The sequence below is a fragment of the Amphiura filiformis genome, chromosome 1 (genome assembly GCF_039555335.1).
Source record: "Amphiura filiformis chromosome 1, Afil_fr2py, whole genome shotgun sequence".
NCBI lineage: Eukaryota > Metazoa > Echinodermata > Ophiuroidea > Amphilepidida > Amphiuridae > Amphiura > Amphiura filiformis.
The window spans coordinates 81,366,163-81,393,337 of NC_092628.1; the positions used below are offsets into that span (position 1 = coordinate 81,366,163).

General features: G+C 36.9%; 1 protein-coding gene across 1 annotated transcript; it reads left to right on the forward strand.

The window, feature by feature from the left end:
* Positions 1-159: 159 nt before the first annotated feature.
* LOC140154467 (guanine nucleotide-binding protein subunit alpha-12-like) lies at positions 160-26,658 on the forward strand. The gene is given in 4 exon segments (XM_072177037.1): positions 160-655; positions 14,872-14,922; positions 25,685-26,014; positions 26,017-26,658. Coding segments are annotated over 4 exon segments (1,080 nt in total). The 5' UTR covers positions 160-196; the 3' UTR covers positions 26,257-26,658.
* The last annotated feature ends 517 nt before the right edge of the window (positions 26,659-27,175 follow it).

Consider the following 27,175-nt stretch of genomic DNA (forward strand, 5'->3'; position numbering starts at 1 on the left):
TTTATTGATTGATTAGTTGATTGATTTATTGATTTTTTTGATTGAGTCAGTTGGTCAGTCAGTTTTAATATCCAGCATGTCATTTTTTAAATTTTAACACTGCAATGTTGGGAGCACAGAACCCATGTTGGGAGTATTTGATCAATGTTATTCTGGCAACACCGAACTTTGCGACTCTTCGTGTAGTAGAGTCAAGATGGCGGGTCCCTTGTCATGCTGTCTGACCACCGATCAACAAAATGCAGCAAGTAAAAGTAAAGCTATCGACAAGGAATTAAACAAGCAAAAGTCTTACCTTCGACGAGAAATCAAGGTGCTTCTTCTTGGGGCCGGAGAAAGTGGAAAGAGTACCTTTTTGAAGCAAATGAAGATTATACACGGTCAAGAATTTAACGACGAAGAGATCCGTGAGTTCCGCACTATAATCTATGGGAACATTATCAAAGGCCTCAAAGTGTTATCCGATGCCAGGGACAAACTTAATATCAAATGGGGCGATCCTCAGAATGAGCAGCATGCTGCGAGGATTATGAGTTGTGACAATAGTGTCATTTTGGATCCAGGTGCCTTTTTCAATATTGTAGCAAGTTGTAAGGCGTTGTGGAAAGATGGGGGCATTCAAGATGCGTATGACAGGAGGAGAGAGTTTCAACTGGTAAGCACTATTCATGACATGTACATGGCCGGGCATGTAAACATTGTGGCAATCTTTGGTTTTAGGTCAGGGTTTTAAAATTTAGATGGAATAATAAAGTGGCATGTACTGCTACTGACATGACTGGCAATGCACATGTGTGACTTACTCGTATAAAGTCTGAAAGTAAACGTAAACAACAACAATTGACAACAACAACACATTAAATTATAGGCACAATCCATTACCGGTACCTGCAGTCAGCAATTCTGATATTATGCTTCCTCTATTCTCAGTGATGTAATGTCTGTGTATACATGAATAAATAGACTACTGAGTTTCTTTTTGTCCAAGACTTTACATAGCCGTATAACTTTTAAGGTTACCATACAGGCCTGAGCTGAGGGGTTTACTCAAGTACATCATTATTACATTGTACGTTACGCATTTGATGCTGAGCCTGAGAGTAATCAGAGTATGCATTATCGTTTTTCAGTCGGTCAGCGTTGCCGTTGACATTTTTTGCAACAGATGTTATTTATTCTGTTAAAATGTTGAAATTTGGATTAAATTATTTTGTTGAGGCAACTACAGTACATGTATGATCTTTTTAGTACGGTAAAGGTTGTCTATTTTGGACAGCAACATTTTGATGTGATTCGACAGTCGTAATATCAGCTGTGTCTGAACTTCCATTGCTTGTATACACAGTGTCATCATGCTTCGGGAAATCTGACTAGATTACAAATGTGTATGTATAGGGTGCATTTAACGCCCCTCATGGCATGCATATAATGCAGGTTTTTTCTACCTAGTCTTAAAATGTGCCATTGGGCTAGAAAACACCCTGTGTAAAATTTGAAAAAAATTGAAGGTGGTCAAGGGTGGCCTCGGTGGCGTTGAAGTTGCGAGGTATTGAAATTGCCTGTGCTAACATACTAACATTGTACGAGTCTAGGTTGTTTGATAGACTTGGTGCGCATACTACAATCTCTTCGAAAGTACGGAACAGGGTTGTCACTACACTGGTCGGTGCCGGTCGGTAGTAACCAGCACTCAGGCAGACCAACCGGCACTCAAGGGAATATGAGGATTTGCCAACCGGCACTAAAGTAGAGAAATTGTACTTTTTACCCTAAAAAACAGCTGGAAAGTGACGCATTAAAGTATTTTGGACAAATATCATGGACATTTAGCCAGCACTAAATTCAGTCTAGTGACAACCCTGGTACGGAATTTCGGTACGACATATTTTTGCCTGTACGAGAGACTAAAGAGATACCTGCCAACACCAGAAACCCTAAAAGTGGAACACATATTGCGAGGGAGCACTTGTGCGACCGAACACGTAGCGGCGGGGGTCCAGGGGCGGGGGTCGAGTGGACGAAGCCCCCGAAGCCAGAGGGTTTCTACCGGGTTTCTACACATTTTACACAACAGGAGACACCATTTCTGAGGGGAAAATTACATTCAAATTAAAAAATAAGGTTATTTTGAGAAAACAAGCCTAAATAACATATTTATGATATTCTTCAAGGCTGTTTAATATCTTGGCTTGCTTTCTCAAAATTATACCATAAATTATGCAAATTAGGTACCTAAGCCCAGGCGATTTTAGCAGATTTAGCACCCCAAAAGAAACCATTTTTGACATAAAAACCTGTTATATTAGACTTTTTTTGAAAAAATGCTTCCTTCATTCTAAAAAAGTGTAAATGTTCAGTTTCCTATACTTTTGTACATGAGAGACATTCTTCAAAGTTTTTTGCCTAATAACATGGCCTACATGACTGAAATTGATAGATAATGTGCAATATAAAAACAGTGATTCATCCAATTTTTGACCCCCTCGGGTATGTGAGAGGGGGCCCACATGGGGGGGGGGGGTACTAATGATACATTGTACTTAGAATACATTGTATGATAAGAGTAATCTGTAAAATTCGGTACTGTATGTTTTAAACATACAGAGTGATGTCACTACAAATTAAAATAGTAGGCCTATCCCGAGGGAAATACATACACACACTCACCCACCACCACCCAACCTCCAACACCTCCACCACAAGGCCACAGTGTTGTAGTCGAGGACCTCATGTCCGAGGCCAAGGCCAAGGCCAAGGACTTGGTGTCCGAGGCCAAGGCCAAGGACACAGTGTCCGAGGCCAAGGACAACCCTCCGAGGCCAAGGACTTTTGTCTCCGAGGCCAAGGCCAAGGACCAAGGACTTTCATAATAATGAACCATACTAAACCACGCCCAATCGGGGGTCATATTGTCAACATAAGGCAATTTTATGCACTTTTATACCGCTCCACAGTAAACCTATCTATAGAACTTTATAAAATAAACATGCCTAAAATGGACTCTTTATCCTAGTTTCAACCAACAAAACCCAACTTGTTCATTACATCGATTTGTTTCTTAGTCTTAGGAACAACCCAAAAGTTTGATGAAGTCCTATAAACGAAAGTCCTTTCGCTAGAACGCTAACCCTTCCACCCTCCCCTCTCACGCAAATGTCAAATATCGAAAACTCCAACCTGTAGGCCTATGCATAGGATACAGTGCCGTCGCTATGGTGGATGGGGTGCGACAATGCTAGGATATTGATCACGTTTATGGAAGAAACAAATATTCTATTTTATTGTAAAATATTTTCAAATAAAAAAGAATCAGCTGCTCACAAAATTAACTTACAAGTTGCAGGTTGCGAGTAATGTACACTTTATTGATTTAAAATCATTCAGTAAATACTGAAATTTTATATTAAATCCTTAAAAAAGATCAACTTTGACCGATGTTTTAACGACTTTTTTTACAAACGTAATCTGACTTTTCGACTCCCTCCCTCCCTAACGCAAGGACTTTTGTTAATAGGACTTCATCAAACTTTTGGGTTATTCCTTTATCTAGACAAGTAGTGAAGATTATAATATAACACACTTATGTGTTTGATCCGCATTTAATTCTGTGAGCTGATGAGATTAACCCAAAATAGATGAAATTAATTTGATCACAGTTAGGCCTACCCGGTAATCGCAACATGTCCTACAGTATAGTAGCGTCCAATGAGTTTCTTAAAATATCTAAAGAACCTCTTGTGTCTATTCGATATTCCTATTTTAGGAATCATATTAGCTGAGTGGAATTTTAATATAAAACCACATATTTGGCCTCCATGTGCATGTTTTGCAAAGAGCAAAGATGATAGTTAAGAGTGCACCAAAATATTGACAAACTGTTTTGTATACAGGTACAATAAAAAGCTATCCTTGTCATGTTTCTCTAAAAGTTTTAATTTAGAACTAAACAGCAGATCATGAGATTGTACTCTTTCACTCTTTAAACATTTGCCTGCATTTTTGATGATTTTGCCTGTCCTTGTCCGGTCCTTGTTGTCGAGGACCAAGGACTTTGAGGTCCGAGGCCAAGGCCAAGGCCAAGGACTACACGGCCAAGGCCAAGGACTACATGTCCGAGGACCAAGGACTTCAAAACCTGTCCTCGAGGAGTCCTCGAGGCCGAGGACAGTACTCGAGGACTACAACACTGCAAGGCCACCCCAACTGATGGCCACACAAAGCCAAAGGATACAGCTAAAAGGTTCATTACCGACCGGTATCAAACCTTTGACCCAAGTTTGCTTCCATTTAGAATGACTTGATATAGGCCTATACGCATCAGTCCAGCATAATCTCAAACGTCATCGTTCATTAATTCACATTACATGTATACATGTACACATGTACTTCTTACTAGGGTAATATTCATTGAGGAAAAAGAGATGAGTTTTTGAATGCAAAACCCAACTAACCAAAAAAAAAAAAATTCAAAAGTTTTCAAGCGACTTTGGAGAACCACTGGAGTCACTGGACCTACCGTATTGTCTGTAATAAACAATCCCCCTCTGATAAACGCCCCTCCAATTTTTCAATGAAAAATTGACAAAAATGCAAACATTTCCAAATTCCATGCCATATCGTTTGACTTTTGAGTAAGCTTAAAACTTACATGATCAGTCATTTCATTGGCGATCGCTAAATTCAATTGCATGGACTAATTATATAAACATACTACGACTCAAAGTTCCATCCATTTCATTGCCTAATAATGATAGAATTTCACCAGATTATTGCTTGATGATGCACTTAGGTTTAAATTTGTTGTATTATATCATTAACCATGCTGTTCGGTGGGCACCGCCATAATTAGGTTCTTGCAAATCCCTCCTTTCTACAGGAGCACCATCGGGAAATTTAATCTGATTTTAAAGTTTTTTTCACTTTTTTCAATTAATTTCAATAAAACGCCTTTTGAAACGTGCAACGCCTCCAGGCGCTTATTACAGGCAATACACGTAGGTCCAGTGGTTCTCTAAAGTTTGTTATTTTTTTACGTTTAAACAGTTAGTGATTTTCCTTAACGGATAGTGCATTTAACGGTCGGTTAAACATGAAACGTGTAAACGAGGACACCCCTAAACCCAACACAATCAGTATAACATGCTGGTCTGATAATGGACCAAAATTCATCAATTTTGGGCATGAAAAGGTGTTCTCAATAATATAAAAGATTTGACTACATGCATGTTAAATGAGTACCATTATCTAGCCGAGTCATCTAGTCAGGGTTCTAAAGAATTTTCATTTTAAAATTGGAAATATATGAGTCCAGAAAGGAGGCTTAAAGGCATTCCTACAATGCACTATGATTGGGAAATTTGATCAATATAACCTAATTTTAAAGGCAAAGTCCCCATTGCCACACACACAAAATGGTAATTTTAAAACTGCAGCCAACGAGCTAATAGTTGAGACTTAGGAATGATATTTGATTTTCTTACAGGAAACATTCATATTGTCCCACTGCATTAATTTTATTCCTAAGTCTCGATGATTTGAATGTTAAATAATAGGATGAAAACACCAGATATTTGCACACAATTCCAATGCAAGGTATGATCCACTGTACTACATGTGTACAAAAGCCAGACATACAAGGTCAGAAACCCCATTGGGTTGTGGGAATGTCTTTAAACATCCTCTGTCTTTTGATTAAGTTCCGACTTTTTCTTAAGAAAATCAGAACGTTCCGCTTTTTACCGACTTTGAGGTTTAAAAATCGGAACAGTTCCACCAAAATCGGAACGGTTGGCAGGTATGCTAAAGGTTAGTCTCAATTGCCAGTCATATTTTTTAAGAAATGAAGAAAGACGTGCCGATTTTTGCGTATTTTACAAATAATGAATTATTTTTAAATAATGAATTATTTGACCCGGCAGTCAAATCTGACCCGGCCGGCAACAGGAAACTCAAAATCAATTGCAGATGGCCTAATGGTATTCAATGTGATTTTATGTTTGCTCTAATTTTGGTGCATACAATTTTTTTTGCTGTGCATGTAGTTTTTTGGGCTGCATGCACCAGTGCTACACCTACATGTATAATTCCATTACCTATAAATATTACAAACAAAATCTTACAGTACGAAGCTGTTGCACATGCATACAATACATCCAAGGTGATGTGATGATGCAATCCCTGGGATGCAGTCACCCTAAGTCATACATGTACATGTACCGTAACCACTCGGGTATAAGCCCACCCCCCTAGATGGTAGAGTTCACTTCAAAAATGGGGGTGGGCTTACATGTATAACCGGGGAAGGGCGCTAGTGCTTGAATTCAAAAATAAGAACAATCATCCCCACTTGTATATGCCCAATGTACCAGTAATTTTTATCATCTATGTCAATTTCTTAAAATTATAAGTGTGGAATGTTAATTATCAACTGATATTTTTTTATATTTGTTCTTAAATATGAGAGCAAAGCATTGATTTGATTTAAGAACTTGGCCAAAATTTAGTACTGGGCTTATACCTGAGTGCACCCTTGTTCCCAGAATGTTTTGAAAAACAGGGGGTGGGCTTATAGCCGAAGGTGGGCTTATACCCGGGTGGTTACGGTACATGTATATGCACGGTTTGGTTGGCCAGACCAGTGACGCACCTGTATCTACTACTGGTCGCCAATCCAGTGCTTAGCAAGCGAGGGGTTTCAGTCTTGAATCCCAATGGAAATTAACAACATAGATCTTTCTATATATTGATGAAATTATGATCAATTCTCACAACAGAAATGAGGATGAGGCTGCCGATCAGGTTCTTTAAGGATTTTATTTCTAACCATTCTTATGATGATTCTTCAAGTTCAAGTTCACAAGTTTTAAAGAGTGAACTCTGAAGATAATAATAGACACATCTATCAAGAGTGAAGAGACATTATTCAGTAGTCGTCAAACAAAGACAAACATCTACATCAATCATGATACATGTCGTGCATCATATTCATGATCAAAAGCAATCATCACCATTCACTGTAATAAATAATATCACCATACCATCTTTGTCAAGGATAGTGCATTTTCAACACTCAAATTCAAATTTAATTTTTAAAGCTTATCAAAAATTAAGGAGCTAAAATACTATTTGTAGTAGTAATTTGTTTTTGAACATTGCTCCTGGTTCACTGGGATTTTACAAGAACCGGGAGCAATTTCTGAAGAAACAGGAGCAATTTTCAAACAGTAAAGCATTTTCTGCATTAATATAATACAGCATACCAGTATTACTGCATCAAGTGCAGAACTGGAACTGGTAGCAATTTACTTTAGATAGTAAATTGCTCCTGGTTCATGTGAATATTTAAAGACTAGGAGCAATTGGTGGCTTTACAAGAACAAATTTGCTCCCAGCGCTTGCTTATTTCAAGGCTTGGCTACGATAGGGCTGAGATGCAATTGGCTGTATGTCATGAATTGGGGTTCCTCTGCATCTTGTCAGTAAATTTCAAGGATCACACATCATTTTGCATTGAAACACTCATTGATAAACTATAGACACTATCATAGCAAAAGTATTAATTTCTGTAAGGAAAATGTCCAATCTTTCAAAATATGGCATTTAAATTTCGGCAGGGGCAAGTGCAAATCCTTTTATTTGTACATGTACATATGCATAAAAATGCTGTCAGCAAGTACCACCCCCTCAAAAAATGTTACATCTAAAACCATAATGTATAACCTATCAAAAAACAACCTTATTTGTGCGGAGTAGAGGCAATGGCCCACCTACATGTAAATATGTATACTTTGAAAAGGTTGCCCCTAGTTGATGTACTGTTATGATACGGAATGACTTATTACGAAATTTTCAGTCAAAATAAGTTTACACTTTTTCAGAGGCAGATTGAGGAGATTCTTACTATTTCTTACTTTTATATTTTTAGCATGGCATGTGTTACATTCCACATTTCCATGTAAAATTTATGTCCTGAACCAAAATAGTGATACTGATAACCTCATTGTACAAAATGCCAAATTGTTAATTTTCATTTGCATTAAGGCTGGCATTTTCGGGCAGGCATGCATTCAAATTCAATGCATTTTGATATCATTAATAGAGTATGACATGAAAACAAAGTATCAATTTTCATATTAAAAACACAAAACACCGTGCAAAATTCAATTAAAAAACCGACACTACAAAACCGAAAAATAAAAAACTTGCAATTTGGTGCCCGTTACCCACCAAAAAATGCGCCGGTACCGGGTACAAAATTACCGAAAATGCCAGGCCTACTTTGCATAAAATCTGTTTACTTCCATAATGCCTCAAATACCACCTTAATTAAGGAGAGGTTCCTTATTTTAGATGTCAATATCGCCTCTTCTTTTTCTTGGTGAGTGCAAAAAGGTTGTGCAAGAAGAACCACAAACAATGTCAGTAAAGAATGTCAGAATTACTCAACTTGTGTAAGAAAGTTTCATTTACAGCCATTTAAGAATTCTGCTGCGAATATTTTTGCAGTAACTTGAAAAGTCGCCTTTTGAAAGGAGTGCCCAATAAAATTATAGGGCCTAAACATAAGTAATAGGATTGAATGATATAGGTAGGCCTACTGACTACCAGTTAAATTAAAGTGATTATAAATAATTTAAAAAAAAAAGGAATAGGCTTACCTTACATTGTATGCATGTACATGTAGGGCCTTCATAGTGAATACCTTTGAATGTGTTAAGGTGGCATTGGAGGCATTTTCTAGAAATTAGGAAATGCTTTGAGCATGCATGTTTTAAACAGATTGAGTAGCGTAAAGTACACTGATCAATATGCCTTTTGTTTGGGGCAAATCAGACATATGGTTTCCATAATACATCAATTTATATTTTGCATTTAATTAATGAGCTAAATTGCATAAATGCTAATTAATTATGCAAATTAATATTAAGGGGCTGCTTCACTATATAATACATTAGAACATATATTAGAAATACTTTGGCCAAGCTTCAAGGCAAAAGTATGCAAAATAAAAGTACCCTGAACATTTGCATGGATTTTTAGCCAAATATTGGCAAAAAGTATATGAGCTTCTCCAGTTATTTTAGCTCATTAACTTTATTGATTATTGATTAAAACAATAAGAAACAAAGAAAATATAAATTGATATATTTTGAAAACTGTATGTCCGATTGGCTTCAAACAAAAGGCATATTGATAAGTGTGCTTTGCTCTACTCAATTAATCTGTTTAAAACATGCTTCTAAAGAGCACTTCCATAATGCCTCCAATACCACCTTAATTTGCACCGAGCATAGGTTATGGCCTATGTTAGTTGAAAATACAGAATATGAAGTAAAATGTAACTTAGTTACAGAAGTGGCAAACAGGATGGAGAGGATATATTTTACATATATATTGCAAAAAATAGATGCATCCTCAAAAATGGATAGCATTCTAAAATGTGTACAATGTAGCATTTATTCCCTACTGAGTTACCTATTCCTTGTGTTTCTGTTCATGGTGTTTTCTCCTATATATTATTTTTTGTGGTCTGCGACAATATCATATATTCAGCAAAGTAAAATTGTTCTTGTTTATTCTACCAGCAAATAACAATTGTGCAATGATTGCAATGAACATGGTGCTGACCTTGGACTGTAGTTGGACTTACTGCTTAAACTGCATCTACATGTACATAAAACGGAAAAGAAAAAGAAATGATTCCATGAAAATTTAATTTTACATTTTTAAATAATTACAGTCATTCAGTTTCAAACTATCTATCGAGTCGTGCATGTTTTTCTGTACTGACATGCAGTAGAAAGATACCTCTAGTGCCCAAAGGAATGCTATTTAAAGAAAGTTCCCAGCAAACATTCAATAGTTTCGGGGTACAAAAACTAGCGAGCTAGGCCATTGTTATCACTGAGCTGGGCTAGCTTAGGTTTGTGTGTACAGCAGGCAGGCCATGGCTATAGCGAGTTAGGAAGTAAAGTTGTCAGTGCAGTATGGTGTATGCACCAGCTGACTGGCACTGTTTACAAAGCTCAAACAGCAGGGCAGTCTACCATACAGAGCAATGAACATGGGGTCAGCAGAGGTCACCAGGGAAGCTTACTGAGTGTTTTCTGTAGTTCATGCACTTCCCAAGCAATAGGTGCTTTTGATGGAAATGTTCATGTCAGAACAGTAGAAATATTGTTGGCAGTTCAGAAAGTTGAGCTGCCATGATAAAATTGACAAATTTGGTCATGATCAAGTTCCGTGTAGAATTGATCTACATGCAGCGAATATGTTGCATTATTGACAGCCCTTTGAATGTTTTATAAAAATATTCTCAAATACAATATCACAAGTAACAAACTATTGGGAAGACATTTTTAATGTAAAAAAGAAAAGAAAAGGGGGGAAAGGAATCAAAAGGAATCATTTGAAAGACTCATTCTTTGCTGATATACTTTGCTTTAAAGATCAGTTTATTGCATTACAAACCGAGAAATGTTTTATACATAGGCCATATCCCGGGCTCTCCATGGCGGGCGCTATACTCTATGTGGAGACCAATCGCCAAAACATAAATTGTATTCCCAATTATTTTGAGTTAAATTTATCGCTCTAAGGTTCTCACCAGTTCCTGGGTAGCCAAGTTCCCGCCCATCCTACATGTAAGCAACGTGGGTCAAAATTCCAGTTACAGGCAACCCAAATGCCAAAAAACATTAAAAGATTTATAAAAAAAAAAGAAGTTATATGATAGACCCTAAATTAAAATGTTATTCAACCGGAGAAATGCTGTTACTACAAGTCAAAAACAGGGTTTTTTTCCAAAGCTGGTTCAAGTTTTACATTTAATTTACTATTGCTTCTATTGAACAGCCAGGGACACACTGAATTAGTATGCATTGCTAGCTGTTCAATAGAAGCAATTAAGTAATTAAAACATACAACTTTAACCAGCTTTGAGGGAAAAAACTTGGAAATCAGGAAGTTTTACAGAAATCCTAAACACTTGGATTTACAGTGTAAGTAATTAAACCGATCCTAATAAACTTTTAAGTTTGTTAGGACAAACTAAAATGTTTTAAACTTGAATGTTTTAACATGAATGTTAAAACATTCATGTCAACACGTTATTGCTTTGGTTTGTATACCTCATTTAATAAGTCAATCCCCCCACCCAAATGAATCGTCACAGTTTCCAACATTTTAAAGATAATCCCTTGACGCTGCTTAACCCTTTTAAAGGGTTTTTTATTATGTATGTTTAAAAATACATTATAAATTTTATAATACATAAAAATTTACAGTAATGTAGGCCTACATGCCAGCAATCGCAAATGCTATTGCGGGCTGTAGTGTAGCCTGGTACATATCATATCAGGAAAGTTGCCAAAAAATCGCAGGAAATTTGAGGTTTTTTCCTTTTTGCCTATAAGATTTTTGTTATCAATTTGCAAGTAATGAAATAAATAGTCAAATTAAAATTACCTTCAATCACAGATCCTGAATTCTGTGCTTCATTAAGCTAACAGCGATGTTAAAATTCCTGTTTCAAGTGTGGCCTCGAAGCAAAATATTTAACTGCAATAAAATGACCTCACTCCTCAGTTTCACATTGAGTGAAATCACATTTTCAATAGTTTTTAACTTCCACAAAATTCATGCTTCAAGACATAAAGCAGATTGTGTAATTCATACTCTTTAATCCTTGTGTCAGTTCCTAGGAATAATATTGGCTGAGTGCAGTAAGCATAGGCTTACTGCACTCAGTAGTAGTAGTAAGTAGTAGTAGTAAGCATAGGCTTAGGAACCGGGTGGGGGGGGGGGGGCTTGCGGGGACTCTGAGGCTCAGCCCCCTCAATATTTTTGTTCTAGGGGCTCAGCCCCTAATAATTCCACATGAAGTAAAGAAAGTGATCAGACACCGGGAAAAATTGGTGTGTTTGACCTATTTTTTGCAAAATTTCCTGACACTGGGGGCTCCCCAGGATGGGTCACCAACCTTTTGTTTCGTCAGCCCCCACATGTTGAAAATATTCATAAGCCAATGGTAAGCAAGTGAGCAGAGCAAGGCCCAAAACGGGTGGGGCACAATGAAGCTCCTGGATTTTACCTGCTTTAAATGAATTTATTTTTACGTAGACCTTTTTCTTTTCTTTTTTTTACCCGGGGGCGTGCGCCCATTTCGTCCCCCTGCTTCACTCTACTATGGAGCACTATGGTAGTGCAAGTTGTGCAATGCTTGTGTTCCCTGTTCACCCATCAATTGCCCAACATATTTCCACAGTTATTACAAAGGCAGGATTACTTTACAATTCTCACTTAGGTCTACCAATCAATTTTTACAAAGTGTCTAGATTTCAGGAACCGTTTTAGACATATTTTAGAGGTGAACAGGAAGTGGATATGAGAGGGTGGTTCAGGTCAGGATGCTACTGAAACTACTGAGCAGTTTTCTAACAATCTACTAGCATGTATTGGCAGCAGATTGCCATCTTATAATGGATATGGAAACGTTCAAACCGATCATATTATATAAAGTGCATTTAGCCTATTTGTTCCTGGTGAATTTTACTTCCCTCATTATGTGCAGTGTTGATGGAGTTTTAGGATTTATTTTATTGGAAAACACAATGACAAGGGGACTCTTAGGATAATGTTTCAAATAAAGATCGAAAAGTACCAACATTATTTAAAGTCAAAACTTAAATCCGCAATACTCCTTTTATTTGAGGCTTGATCATTCAGATGATAGAGACTTACAGCATTTCAGCTCTTGCATTCTCGGTTCAAAAACCCAGTAAAAGTTTGTATTCAAATTCAAAATTATTCAAAATGTTAGTTTGTATTCAAAATGTTAGTTTGTATTCAAAATGTTAGTCTGTATTCAAAATGTTAGTCTTTATTCAAAATGTTAGTCTGTATTCAAAATGTTAGTTTGTTCAAAATGTTAGTTTGTATTCAAAATGTTAGTTTGTATTCAAAATGTTAGTTTGTATTCAAAATGTTAGTTTGTATTCAAAATGTTAGTTTGTATTCAAAATGTTAGTTTGTATTCAAAATGTTAGTTTGTATTCAAAATGTTAGTTTGTATTCAAAATGTTAGTTTGTATTCAAAATGTTAGTTTGTATTCAAAATGTTGGTTTGTATTCAAAATGTTAGTTTGTATTCAAAATGTCCTAAAAGACTTGCAGCTTGCATATTATAAGTATCCATAATATTCTGCAATGCCAGTCATCTACATCTACATCAGATTTACAATTACCAGGGTACTAACTAGTTTTTACTGCAATACAAATATGTTTGCTTGTTTCCAGATTTTTTGATAATTTCTGTATTTACTCTGGATTCGAAATATGTATCAAAGTATAGACTTTGTCCTGCAGTACATGTATGTACACTGTCACACAAATCCATTATACCTGTTGTAAAAATACCTGGGAACTGTATCATGATTTGATATCACTACATGTTCATTGAAAATGTAATACATTTGCATAATTGCATTTGGCTGGATTATAATGTAAACACAGGCGTTGAAATATGGCAATGTTTTGCTGGCCCTCTCATGAAGCCTTGTACAATGTAGTATAGGCCTACTATCCAGAGAAAATGCAAAGTGATTGACCTCACGCTCAGTCCAGCCCTATGGGGTTACCTTGTTCTCCGCACTCACTGTGGGCCACAGACTATGACTCAAAGTGAATAGGCTTGTTATGTGCAAAAAGTTGATGCCCCTTCAAGAAACCCAGGGCCTTACATATTTTAATACCATTTTTTTTTAAAGTTTTTTTCCCCGGTTTTGTAGTGTCCCTGGACCTAGACCTAAATGCTAGGATCATTCATGGTTGACCTAAAAAAAAATTGAATTTTGCACAAAGTTTTGTGTTTTTAATATGAAAATTTATACTTTGTTTTCATGTCATACTCTATTAATGATATCAAAATGCATTCAATTTTTTTTTTAAATTTCGGGTACCCGGGCATGGAATTTCCTGCCCGGGTACTAGGCTACTCGGGCGGGACTCGAATTCCCGGGACTCAGTCCCTTCAAAAGGGTGCGATTCTGCAACCTATTTACAGAGTCCAAATTGAAATGATAATAATAAAGCATATTGAAGCCAAACTACTGTTAGCTCAAGGAGCCAGGGGCAGAACAGGTAACATGTCACTGTTGGCAGGGCACCCTTTATAAAGGGTGCCACTTTGAAATTTGGAAAATCATTAAAAGGGTGGGGGTTTAAACTTTGTCAGTAAAAAGGGTGGATTGATGTAAAGGGTGGGAGTAAAATGAAAAGGGTGGAGGTTGTTTCAACTTACAATATATTTTTACTGAATGATAAAACCATCCTAGTTTCCAAGAATAATTGCCAAACGTGCAAACCATATTGCAAGATAAAATTCCATTTGATGCGTTTGCATGTTTCCAGCGCAAATCCACTAGGTCGCAAGCGCCGCATGTGGTTCTCTCATTGCTTTGCATACACCCGTAATGTTAACAAGTTAAAGGGACTTACACAGCGACATGTTGGCTACAGCATTTTGGGGGACTTCAGTGTATACGTATACAAATGGCGGATAAAGCATTAAGTGGTGGGAGTCCTGACTTTGTACATAAAAAGGGTGCCTTGGTTAAAAGGGTGCCACAAAAATAAAAAGGGTGGGGGTCTGACCCCTCTGCCAACAGTGATGTGAATGGTAAGCAAGTGGAACATTCTGGAACATCTTCACCTTACAAAAGAGCTATGTGTTGCTGAACACAAGTAAGATTTAATAATGTACAATTGTACATGTATGCGGGCATGTATGAGAAGAAACATTTGTATTATTTTCATTTGTAATTTTATATCCTGTTGTTAATGTGACGTTTTATCCATTTCCCTTTTTTTCAGGCGGATTCAGTGAAGTACTTCCTGGATGATGTTGATAGAGTGGGACAAAGGGTAAGGATTCCTTCCTTCTGTTTCGAACTGCCATTGAAATCATTGTTACACAACTGTACACAATTGCCAATATGCATGCCAACAAATGTTTCGATCATTTGAAAAAAAAGGTGCAATGCAGTGAGATTTTGTTTAATTGCGAGTGCGGCGTCGGATTTCATGAACCGATTCAATCAGCCAAAATCTGACTTACATTAGCATTTGAAAGTATATTGGTGAAAACGTATGTTTTGTAACATTGATTTTTTGTAGTTTGATGAAGGCAAAAGTGCAACGCTGGTGAGCGGGACTAGTCTAGGCGGCATTAGAGTAGATTTCTGAAACAATAGATGTTTGTGGCCCAGTCAAAAAGTAAAGAAGTTTGATGATATTTTCTTAATGCTTGAGTGCCTTTGAAAAAGATAATGCAGTTACTGACATGGAATCCAAACTGGTGTGTGCATTGCTAACACTTTCGTACATGTACTTTGTTTCGCCTTAACATGAGTGGTTTTACGCTGTTGCACTGCAATCGTGCTGACATTGTACGCATATGTATACACTCTCCGCTATTAGGTTAGTGTGCAACTCTATATTGCGAACAGCGAAATACACACCAAGGTCACTACCAAACTCAAGGTGAAACAGTATATTTTGGATCATACTTAGATATTGACTGAAATCTCATTTCAAATGCATTCAAGCTAGTTGACAATATCATCAAAATAAACTAATGTCACCTGCTGTTTGGCAGTAATTTTTGGCACATGAACATACAATGGAGGCCAAAGTAACTATTTTTTCTTTCTGCTTTTCCTCTTTCTCATAGCTGCAAGTATCATATAGAATATGTACTTTGTCAGGTGGAATGTAAGAAAGTTATGTACATTAACAAAGCAATTACAAGCTTACTGCATTCAAGCATTAATAGTCTATATATCTACCTCGAGTCACTGGCACTAGCTTTGAAGTTCAGCGTGTACTGTGTTAGTTTTGCGTTACTTGGTGCGTGTACCTACTGTTACGCGCACGATCAAAGTGGCGGGTATGTACACGCAAGAAACAACGCTAAGCCAATGCAGTACACGCTGAACTTCAAAGCTAGTGCCGGTGACTCAAGGTAGATATATCTTCTAGTGTGTGTTAGGCATACGGGGGTAATTTCCCAAACATTTACAGGACAAACTCTGTGTGCCATAAAATTCCGTCTTCAAGCATATATGCCTCTAAATGAGGTTGTTTTTTTTAAAACAAGAGATGAAAGGCAGACACATCAACAAAAACATTAAAATAGATTGGTGGCACAATAATACAAGTTTGTACAGCTGCATGTGTCATATAGTTGTTCAAGCTCCAAATATTTTTGTGGAGGGTGTCTGCCTTAATTGTCTCTTTCGTCAAAATATACTTTCATGTAGTTTTTGTAGAGGCATAAATGCTTAAAGACGGAGTTCTACGGTATTTTGTGACAAACCAGATCATTATAACATTAGTTTGTAAATTAAATCTAATACTGGAACTAATTTGCAACTCACTTTGCTACGCTATGTCCGAAAACATCGGACTTCGCCAGGCATCTGATAGAAGAGGTTGTGATGACCTCAGATGCTGTGACGTCAGACGCCGAGGAATGGCTCGTCCCGCCGGGCCCCATGCACGTGACAACTGGAAGCGGAGTCCCCTTTTTTGTTAATGGCGGATCCTCCACTCTCTCCCATATGGATTCTCTGACTCCTCGCTCAAACCACTTCTCCTCCTTATCTAGAATAACCGCTTCCTCAGGGTTGAAGAAATGTTCAGTTTTCTTGTTGCAGTGGTTGTAAACCGCAGAGTTTTGGGATCATTATAACTACACCAACCCATAGCAGTTTCCCTAAACCCATCATAAGAATATGGTTACTGTAACATAGAATTTCATTGCACAGTGTTATATGTTAGAATCATATGATTCTTACAAATTGACTATTATGCAGTTATGAAAAGTTACAAGATATGACTTTGTTTGATCTTGTGATGTGTTTGCTCTAATTTCTGTGAAAATTATGTGCATTCTCATTTGAATTTTACAACCCTACACATGTAGTGTGTGTTACCAACAAGTGAAATCCAGGACTAGCTTAGATGCATTGCAACTTGAACTTCTAATCAATTGTTAGTTTTAGAATAAGGGGTATGTGAAAAATTACAAAACACAGTAAATTTGTGAACACCTTCAATTCTTGTTCTGGGATAGTTTAGAATCATAATCAATTAATCATGCATATTGCATATATTTAGAGATATATTGATAAGCAGGTTTACCCTGGGCTAGCCTAATGATGATAATTCTGCATCCAAAAGTGACATTGACACCTAAGCTGATTCAACTTGTGGCTGTAACTAGGAAGAATAATAAAGTAAAAGAAACATTGTGGCGAATGAAAATGTTAGTTTAGCCAGATATTGAGGAAGTTGGCACTAGATATGAGGAGTCCATGAAGGCCACAAAAGACCCTGGCACAATGTCAGTGCCAACCTGTGGTGTCATCCTTCGTAGGAATCTTACAGGAACATAGATTTTTCAGATATATGGCATAGACAAGTGTTCCATTTCTTTGCTTCCTGTTATTATGACAACATTATATAACAATGGCATTGGTTTGATCCTTTGAATAGTTTGTACTTGTTTAACCCCCTGAGCACTACCTGACAATCTAACATTGCCTCTGATTGGTCAATTACAGGATATCTTCACTTTAATCACCAATCAGAATGGAGCTTTACAAATAATTCACCCCAATTTTTTGTGTGGTGAAATTATTCTAACAATGTTGCTGATTGGTCCAATTGATAATGAAAACTTCTTTTGGCCAATCAGCAGGTAGTTCTCACAGGGTTAATGACTGGAAAAGATTTTTTTTTTGTCATTATATAAAACAAATATTACCTGCCTATGTTTGTTCAATGGTATAATAAATACATCATTCACTGTCAAATTTTGATTATTCAATTTCACTCGACTTGGTCTCGTAAAATATAAAAGTCAACATTTGACATTGTGCTATATATTTTACCATTGTATATGCAGGCATTCAATATTTGTGTACTATGCATGTACATAGTGTAGTGCATCTCAGAAGCAAATGATTTTGGTAGCAGTTCAAGCAAATGACTGCATTTGTCATGTGGTTGCAAAATTACTTGATCTTGTACATATAACTAAAAAATGGTAGCTACCTCTAGCTAGACATCAGACTTAGTTTGCTTGAACATTTATAGCCTGCACGATAATAATGCTATAAAAAGGAACAAGTGTGAGTTTGCATATTCACAGCACAGGTCAGCAGGTTAATGGTTATAGAGTGCATAATTGTATTCTAACTCATCATTGCAGCCTTTTGCTACCAGTCAGCGAATATGCAAGTTACGCCAAGTTCATGCACAAGATCAGACATCAGTTTTCCAAATGCATAAGTGCATAACATTTATGTTTACAATTTACATGCGCCGCTGGTCATGCACGGCAAGTACACCTCTGCTGGGCTGCACATGTATGTACTCATGATAGACTGCACAATGGTGGGAAGGTGTAACTAGGCCAGTAGGCCTACAGGATACAGAAAGGGTACATGCACATAGGAAATGTATGCACACTGCTGTGCACAAATTCATAAAGAGATTAGGGAGTGTGTTAGACTATGATTTTGAACCCTGTAGAACTGATGATTCCTAGCATTTTCCTACATGAAATTGAAAATACACAAGAAAAATACTTGTTATTTCGGGCCAGACTATGATCAAACCTGGAACACTTTAGGGCTCATATTGAAATACCCTACCACGTTTTCACACAGAAAGAAGGCAGGATTCCCCTCGCTAAGCGCGCGCCTCAGGAAAGCTCGGTCATAAAACGGATGGATTATATGCATCAGTGATACACCCTGCCCAGGATTTTAACAAAGAAGGCTAGCACAGGAAAGCTGCAGGATAGCGCACACCTGCCTGTGTAAGGGAATTTCAATATGAGCCCTTAAAGTGTTACATTTTAATACCAATACTACATGTAAGCATAGACTATAGTTTTCTCTAGAGTGTATGATGTAAGTAATGCAGATTGCCCCCACATGTGGTCAGTTGAGCTCGAAAGACCTAAAAGTGTACAAGAAGGCCAGACAAGGCAGTTTACATGACACAGCAATGTTTATAAATATGGTCATTTACTATCAATGGTAACTTTACAAATGATGATTGAGCAACTTTTAATAGCTTTTAATCTTCCCACTCCTATCCACACTGTAATTACTATTGACCCATATTACCACTTACAATGACCATCAGTCGCAGGTAGTAAAGAACAACAAATCGTGTTGGTAAATAAATTGTTGTAGCTATTGATTGAAAATGACTGGGTCCCCGGCGTACCAAACTGGTGTTGTGACTGCCTGATATTATGTTGTATTGTGTTGTAAACTTTCATCATGCTATTGTCAACATGTAACACCGGTGATGAAATGCAGTTTAAAATCCCCGCCAAGGACGTATCATTTCATATTTTAGGTGGGATATACCTGACGGGACCCAGCTATAGCTACCATTGAGGTGTAGGAATGCGTGAAATTGGATTCGTCTATAGAGATTTTAAAAGTTGATAATGCTTAATTGAAGATGTAGAAGTAGTGTCTTTCAATTTCGATATTGGCAAGATGTGAATGAACAGTACCAGTATGTGGAATGCTTTGGTGTGATGCAAGATTTATTTAACCCTAGAAGAAATCAATTAATGTACATAAATCATTTAGTTACAGCTTCTCATTTTAGGTAAATCCCATAAGCCTTTGCAAGTATACCTGAGATGTCATCATTTGACGTCACACCGATTTGCAATGCGTAGCAACTATGTTCACTAAACGATGTGCGCAACGGACCTGATCGGTGTGACACATCAAATGATGACATCTCCGGTGTACTCGCAAAAATGAGATTTACCGAAAAGGTCTTCTCTGTATAGCATTACTCTAACTAAAAGTGGCAGTGGTTTGCTTAGCACCCCTCTAATGGACAGGGTATGAAATAATCTACATTATGACAAGTTACTTGGGTAAGAAATCATCTTTAAAATGAAAATGCACTGTTTGGATGCCAACATTTGGTAAAAAGAAGAGCAAACTTGACTAAACTAAAAGGAAAAAGTATCATGTGTATACTTATTATACATGATGTTATGTAATACATCACTCCTATAACAGGGACTGCCTTTTGAGGAGAGTGAGAACAATCGCTCTCTACTGCTCTCCTGAAATCTGATATAGAAGAGTGATTTTGAACTCTCCTTAGTTGACCATTCTCTCCTTATGTTCTATTAAAATTATATGCTCTAAACAGCTCTCCTTTAAGGCTCCAGAAGAGCTATTTTAAAATGCTCTCTGCAAATTCCAAAAGACAGTCCCTGCTATAAATATGATTACAAGTAACAATATGTCAGTGCCTTCCTATTTCAAGCCCTGTTCATTTGCAACATACTAAAACTCATGTGGCTTCATCATATACGGTGGTAACATTTGCTAACCTTAAAAGCACAAAAACACATAATTATGTGGTCCATGGAAGATAGTAAGCTTACCTACATGTAGTTTTAAAAAGAAAGGATTGTAGAAAACCAGTGAATAATGTACATGATGCTTGGATAGAAATAGCTGCGAGTTTTGGAGAAAAAACTATGTACACCCACATGTTGAGCAACAGCATCCACATACTCGTGTTGTTACATCCACAACTATTAAGGCTCGGAAGAAAGAAAGCATGGCTTGACCAGTATTGCATGTAAAATGTGTAAGTAAGCTTTTCTTCCATTGAACATGAAATTTTTACTTTAGGCCATGGTAATGAAATTTTTAGATTTGCATCCACCGTCCGCATGCTTCGAAACCTACCACATGGAATTTTCATTGTTTAAACGAATTTCATTATTTATGCAAAACAAGGGTCTGAAACAAAAAAATTAATGTCAAGTTCTGGGTCAACAAGCTGCTTGTGAACGCTTTATTTACGCAATAATCGGCTAGCCTAGGGCCTCCCTAGTACTAGTTCATGTCCGTATAATAGCTTCGATCTGTGCACTCAGGAATGATACCTCTGTTCAATGCATTCACTTTAAAATTAAAGCCTATCGGTACTGAAAGTAATAATGACAAATTAAAAACAAACGCATGTGATTTGAAGAAGTGACAGACGCAAATCTAAAACTTTCATTCCCATGACCTTAAGATGAGCTAGCCTGTAATTAAGTTTTGAAGATATTTGTCAAAAGTCGCATTAGTAGAGTGAAAAGATCCACATGATTCTTATAGATGAGTTGATTTAAGACAGGGGTTCTCAATAGGCGGCCCAACAGCCATCCGGCCCTCCAACCAATTAATTGTGGTTGGCCCTTGAACAGTATGAAAATTACAGTAAACTGTCAAACGAGAGGTCTGGGGTTCAACCTCATCCATTTAGGCTATAGGGTCTTTAGTTTTGCCCTGCAGTTGCCAGCTTGACCTTGGGGGCTATCATTTTTAGAAAGAAAAATAAGGGGGGGTCATAAAATCTTTGATGACCAATATTTAGGGAGTCACAAGATGACCATAGATAGTGTGTTTATTTTATGCAAAAAAACTGATTTCAATACAATTTTAGCCTGTTTAGGGGGTAAGGTATATCGGTGTTGGGGAGTAATAAAAAATATTTGTCGCCGAAATACTAGGGTGGTCGGTCACAATTCTATTGACGCCAACTTTTTGTAAATTTGGGACTCCCGCTCTGAAGAAAATGATAGCCCCTTAAGGAATGGGATATTAACGTTTAGTGACGTTTTCACATATTTTTTGTGGGAGCTGAGAGTACACCAGACCTATCGAATTGCATTCTGAATATGAGGAATGTACTGATGATATCAAATAATTTTGATTTTTTGAAATTTGCGATATAATACAAATTTTATGACAAATTATTAAAATTTGATATTTTTTAAATTTTTGATATTTAACAGTCCTCGTAGTAAACTTTATAAATCTAATGATATGTACTGAAAGTGTATGTAGCTGGGATGAAAAGTCGATGATCAATTGAAAATTTTGACCTTTTATATTATTGATATACATTTTTTTCCCAAAAAGACCTCTTTTTTTTTTTGGTGTTTTGGGGAAAAAATCCATATCTTCAATACAAGAGGTCAAAATTTTCAATTGATCGTCTGCTTTTCTTCCCAGCTACATACACTTTAAGTACATATCATTAGATTTATAAAGTTTACATACGTACTTCGAGGACTGTTAAATATCAAAAATATCATTTTTTAATCATTTGCCATAAAATGTGTTAGTGTATTATATCACGAATTTCAAAGAATTATTTGATATAAGAAGGACATTCTTCTTAGTATTCAGAATGCAATTCGATATGCCTGATGTGCTCTCATGGCCCACAAAAAATACTGTCCAAACATCCATACCCCATCCCTTAAACCAACATTTCTTACCAAAGTCAGCAAGACTAACTCACATGTAGAAGGCATATTTAAAATAAAAAGGGAAAGTGAATCCTGGTTTATGAAGCACTTTTAAAGTGAACTAAAAAGAAGAAGAGAAAAGTTTTGGCACTTTGTTGCTTTCTCCCTTGGATATTTAGTATTGACATTCAATTGGCTGTGCTGTACTGTGAATTTTTAGAACTTGATACATACATGAAATATTTGTGCAAATTACATTATCACCATTTCAGCAAGAACTTTTACCAGAGAATGGATCTGGATACAAAATTATACACATACCCACACGTACATGCATGCATGTATGTATTTGCCAGATTCTTTAGAAGTATTATTCATTCAGTTTCAAGGAATGACAATTTCTAACGTCAAGTGTAGGCCTATAGCAGTACCTTGTGTAACATGTAATGCACAAAACATGGCGGCAATATGCATAATGTCTGATCTCCCACTGATAAACCTGTCAATATTGTATGAGTCTTCATCTTATTTATATGAATGTTTTCTGTCAAATGATATTAACAATTAACTCTTAATGATATTTTACAATTGCAAGTTCCAAGAAGATTTTATACTATTACTTGGAAACTTGTAGTTGATGGTATCCTGGTGTGACAAACACCAGCAGTCTGTAGTCACACACAGTATGGCGTAGAAGGCACATGTACATACATACACGTAGGACTCCCAAGGCATCATGTACACTGTTTTGATAACTCACTGTCAAGTGCAAAGTTTACTTCCTTGTGTTCATTCATTGCACATATTAAACAAATACTAGGATATGGAAAGGGGAAATGGGGCAACTCTTCCCCCTGAGGTACAGAATATGGGCCTACCATCCATGAACTTGGAGGGTGAGGGGGGATAGGCCTGTACCCAGTATTGAAGGAAAATAGTTGCCCTACATGTACCCCCCCCCCATCCCCCCATTATAAACCATGTTTGGTAGTGTTTGTTTTATATTACACCATATGATGGAGACGTTCTAGGGAAATAGTATACAAATATTGACTGCTATGATTGAGGAGCATGGTTAAAATTAGGCCTATAGGCCCAAGGTGATCTCAAAACCTGTTAACCATGACTATGCCCGGAGATAAAAGTCGAGAGGCATAGTCTTGTCATTTGTGATTGGCCAATGAATTGGTATATAATTAGCTCATGAATATGTATAAAGTGTTATAAATGATAATCCAGATGCGTTGATTTGTTTTAGTCTCAATAATATTCTACACATTGCTTAGTTTTACCCATTATAGCAGATTGTGGGAGCAGATCAGTCCTGTAGATAGCACTTAAAAGATGTACAAGGCAGTGTCAATGTCTATAATACTTCCTGACCTTGCAACAGACACCTTGTACCTACTTGGTTACAAAATTGTCACTGATACATGTACTTGGTTAAGTGTTTTCAGAACACACTAGGAATATGGAAGTTGGAATTTAAGATACCTGTAAGGGTTGTGATACATCTTGATACCATTTTCTCCATTTTAGCTTCTCGTGTTTCAGAAATTCTGAAAATAATTGTAGTAAATTAAATCTTATTTCTAAAGCCATTCAAGCAGGAATTATCAGTGTGTAGACTTCAGTATCTTATTTTACTAGGCCAAATATATTTTGGAATATTTAGATTGTCAGTTTCTCACTTGTCCTCCCCCAGTCCTCCCTAATATAAGGAAGTGAAAATAGACAATGATAACCATATTATTATTGTTCAATGAGGTATAGTTGATTTCAAAAGCACTCAAAGACAAAATAGTACACAAAAGCTCCAACAATTTGAGGCTGATTAGGATAAATTTATGCAGTACTAATTGAGACTGTTGTTGAATGCACATGAAGTCGGGGCACCTAAAGTTACACAAGGCTGCAAAAAGTGGGGCAGCCATCACTTGTGATGCACATGAAGTCAAGTACTGCTTTGATTTACTATGGTTGTGAGAATGAGCTGCAACAGAAAATGAGACTTCATCAGTTCATCTAGTCCTTAAAGGGAAAAAAAGTAACATTTCGAAAAAAAGTTGAAATCTTCAATTTAGACTTCAAAACTGGACAAAAATCCAGTTTGACAAAAAATATAGAACTTTATTTTTGTCACAGAACTGTATTTTAGTCAACTTTAGGAATTTCTGCAATGTCAACAATTTCATAACTTTGTGATATTGTGTAATGCTTCCTCAATATTAAAGTTATCATTGACATCATGACATGTAACCAAATGCAGATCAACAATGGCTTTGTTCCATATAGCGATAGCTACATGGGTAAAACGACATAATAGCAGGCCTAATAGTCTCGATTTGTAAGGCTGAAACAGTACCTACGGCATAGACTGAAATGGTGACAACCAAAATTCTTGATTTTATGTGTCCGTATTTTTAATGTAACTGTGGTGTACCTTTAATCAGACACTTGTTTTGATACAAGGAACAAATAACAGGAACCTGCTTTCTCATTGATTAATTAGCTATTGATATATCTGAGTGTATTAATTAGTGTACAACCTAAGCTCTTATTATATTGACTGTATATGTAAACAGATTGTTAGAAAATGATCATGTAACAGAATTGTGCATGAGTATAATGACATGATACTTGACACAGAAACCAGTGATGGTGTCATGGTAATTAGTGTTAGCATAGAATTTTGGAGTTAATTGCATATTGCATGGGCATTTTACATGGATTTGCAGATGAATTTTAGTCTTTGTTCGTGGTGGTCTGATTTTGTAACTGATGTTATGCAATCCGTCATCAATTTTTAGGGGCAGTGCAATAATTACCAGCCTCCCGGTAGGGTAAAAATTCAAAAATGGCATGCCAAAAATTGCTCCCGCCCCCCATGGCCTACCAAAACTTGCTTGCCCCCTTGAACATGCCAATGTTGCATATTTTGAATGTTTCTGTATTGTTTTCCTAAGCCTTTTTAGAGTGTTTTATTTAAAAGGTGCCCCATCAATGTGTGCCAAAATTTGCTTGCCTCCCCCCCTTACGACCAGCCAAAAATTGCCCCCTCCCATTTTACCCTCTTCCCAGGGCTGCGAGCTCATAATTACTGCACTGCCTAATTCGCCAATTGATGCCATTGGGCAATTTCAACTGAGTTACAACTTGCAAGTTAGGCTAAAAAGTGGCAATGGGCAGAAATATACACATGTGTTACTATCCGTAGAATGTCGTTTTGTAGTTTAGTGTATTTTCCTAGACATACTCAGCAGATCTATATACCAATGAACTAATTGACTGTTGTTGTATTTTTTGGTTGAATTGCAGGATTACGTTCCCACCCAACAAGATATTCTTCACTCACGTAAAGCTACCAAGGGAATCTTAGAGCACAGCATAGATATCAAGAGTGTACCATTCCGCTTTGTTGATGTCGGAGGCCAGAGATCGCAACGACAGAAATGGTTTCAGTGCTTTGAGGGCGTCACCTCAATCTTGTTTCTGGTGTCATCGAGTGAGTTTGATCAGGTGCTGATGGAAGATCGTCAGACCAACCGTTTAGTAGAATCTTGCAACATATTTGACACTATAGTCAACCACAAGTACTTTGCCAATGTCTCTATCATATTGTTCCTCAACAAGACAGACTTGCTAGAAAAAAAAAGATCAAACACATCAGTATCAAGACGTGGTTCCCTAACTTTCAAGGAAACTCTGCTGATATAAACACAGTACAGGCCTTCATCCTCAACATGTTCGACATGAGGCGTCGGGAGAGAAGCAAAGCCTTGTTTCATCACTTCACAACGGCAGTAGATACGCAGAACATCAAATATGTTTTCCAGGCTGTTAGAGACACAATATTGGAAGAAAACCTCAAGAGGCTAATGTTGCAGTGATGTAGGATGATTGTGTTTTTCTACATCAGAATGCTGCACTATAATGTACCCATTTATGCAACAGCCATTTCTCTACTATCACAAGCTAGCGTTACCAGCTATCTGGATGATGACATACTTCACAGTAATTTGTGCCTATATTGGAATTAATCATTTTTCACACAAGTGAAAGGATCATACACATCTACCACATGTTGTGCCATACTGCCATTTATAGACCGTGGAAATGTAATGTTTGGTATTGGTTGCCTGACTGACCATAGCTCAGATGCCCCCTTTCCACACTTAAAATATTTGGAGTCTAGAAATTCTATTATTAACATAGATATTTCAAAAATCTTTCCTTATCCACATGCATATATGAAACTGCAATTTTGCAGCAAAAACAATCTCCAAATTGTATGCAGGATTGCAGGTCACATTTATCCAGAAGTAACTTCTTAGTAACATGATTTAGACAGTCGTGGACGAGCAATGCTTTGTTTATCATTCAAAGTAAATCAATAAAATAAAGTAATTTTCCAACCGACCATACAACATATGTAATGGCTGAACTCTAGCCAAACAATTTTTCAAGGCCTTAAAAAAGCTACATTGCTTTTCAGTCGTCAAATGGACAAATGTATGGGTAGGACAAACTCGCAATTTAAAGGGGCAACAATCACATTGGTTTCATGTGTGAAATTTGGTCAACTAACTCAACTTAATATTTATTGTGAAAATCCTGAGCTGTGTGATTCTATGTTTAAAGCGGAATTGAATACAAACATGTTTTCTCTCTCTAAATATATATTTTTAATTTACACACCCCAGGATTCTCATAATACAACATTGATGAAGTCACCAAATTTTACACACATAACCTATGGGAACAAATTTTACGGCTATCCACAATGGTCAGGGAATATGCCACCCCTAA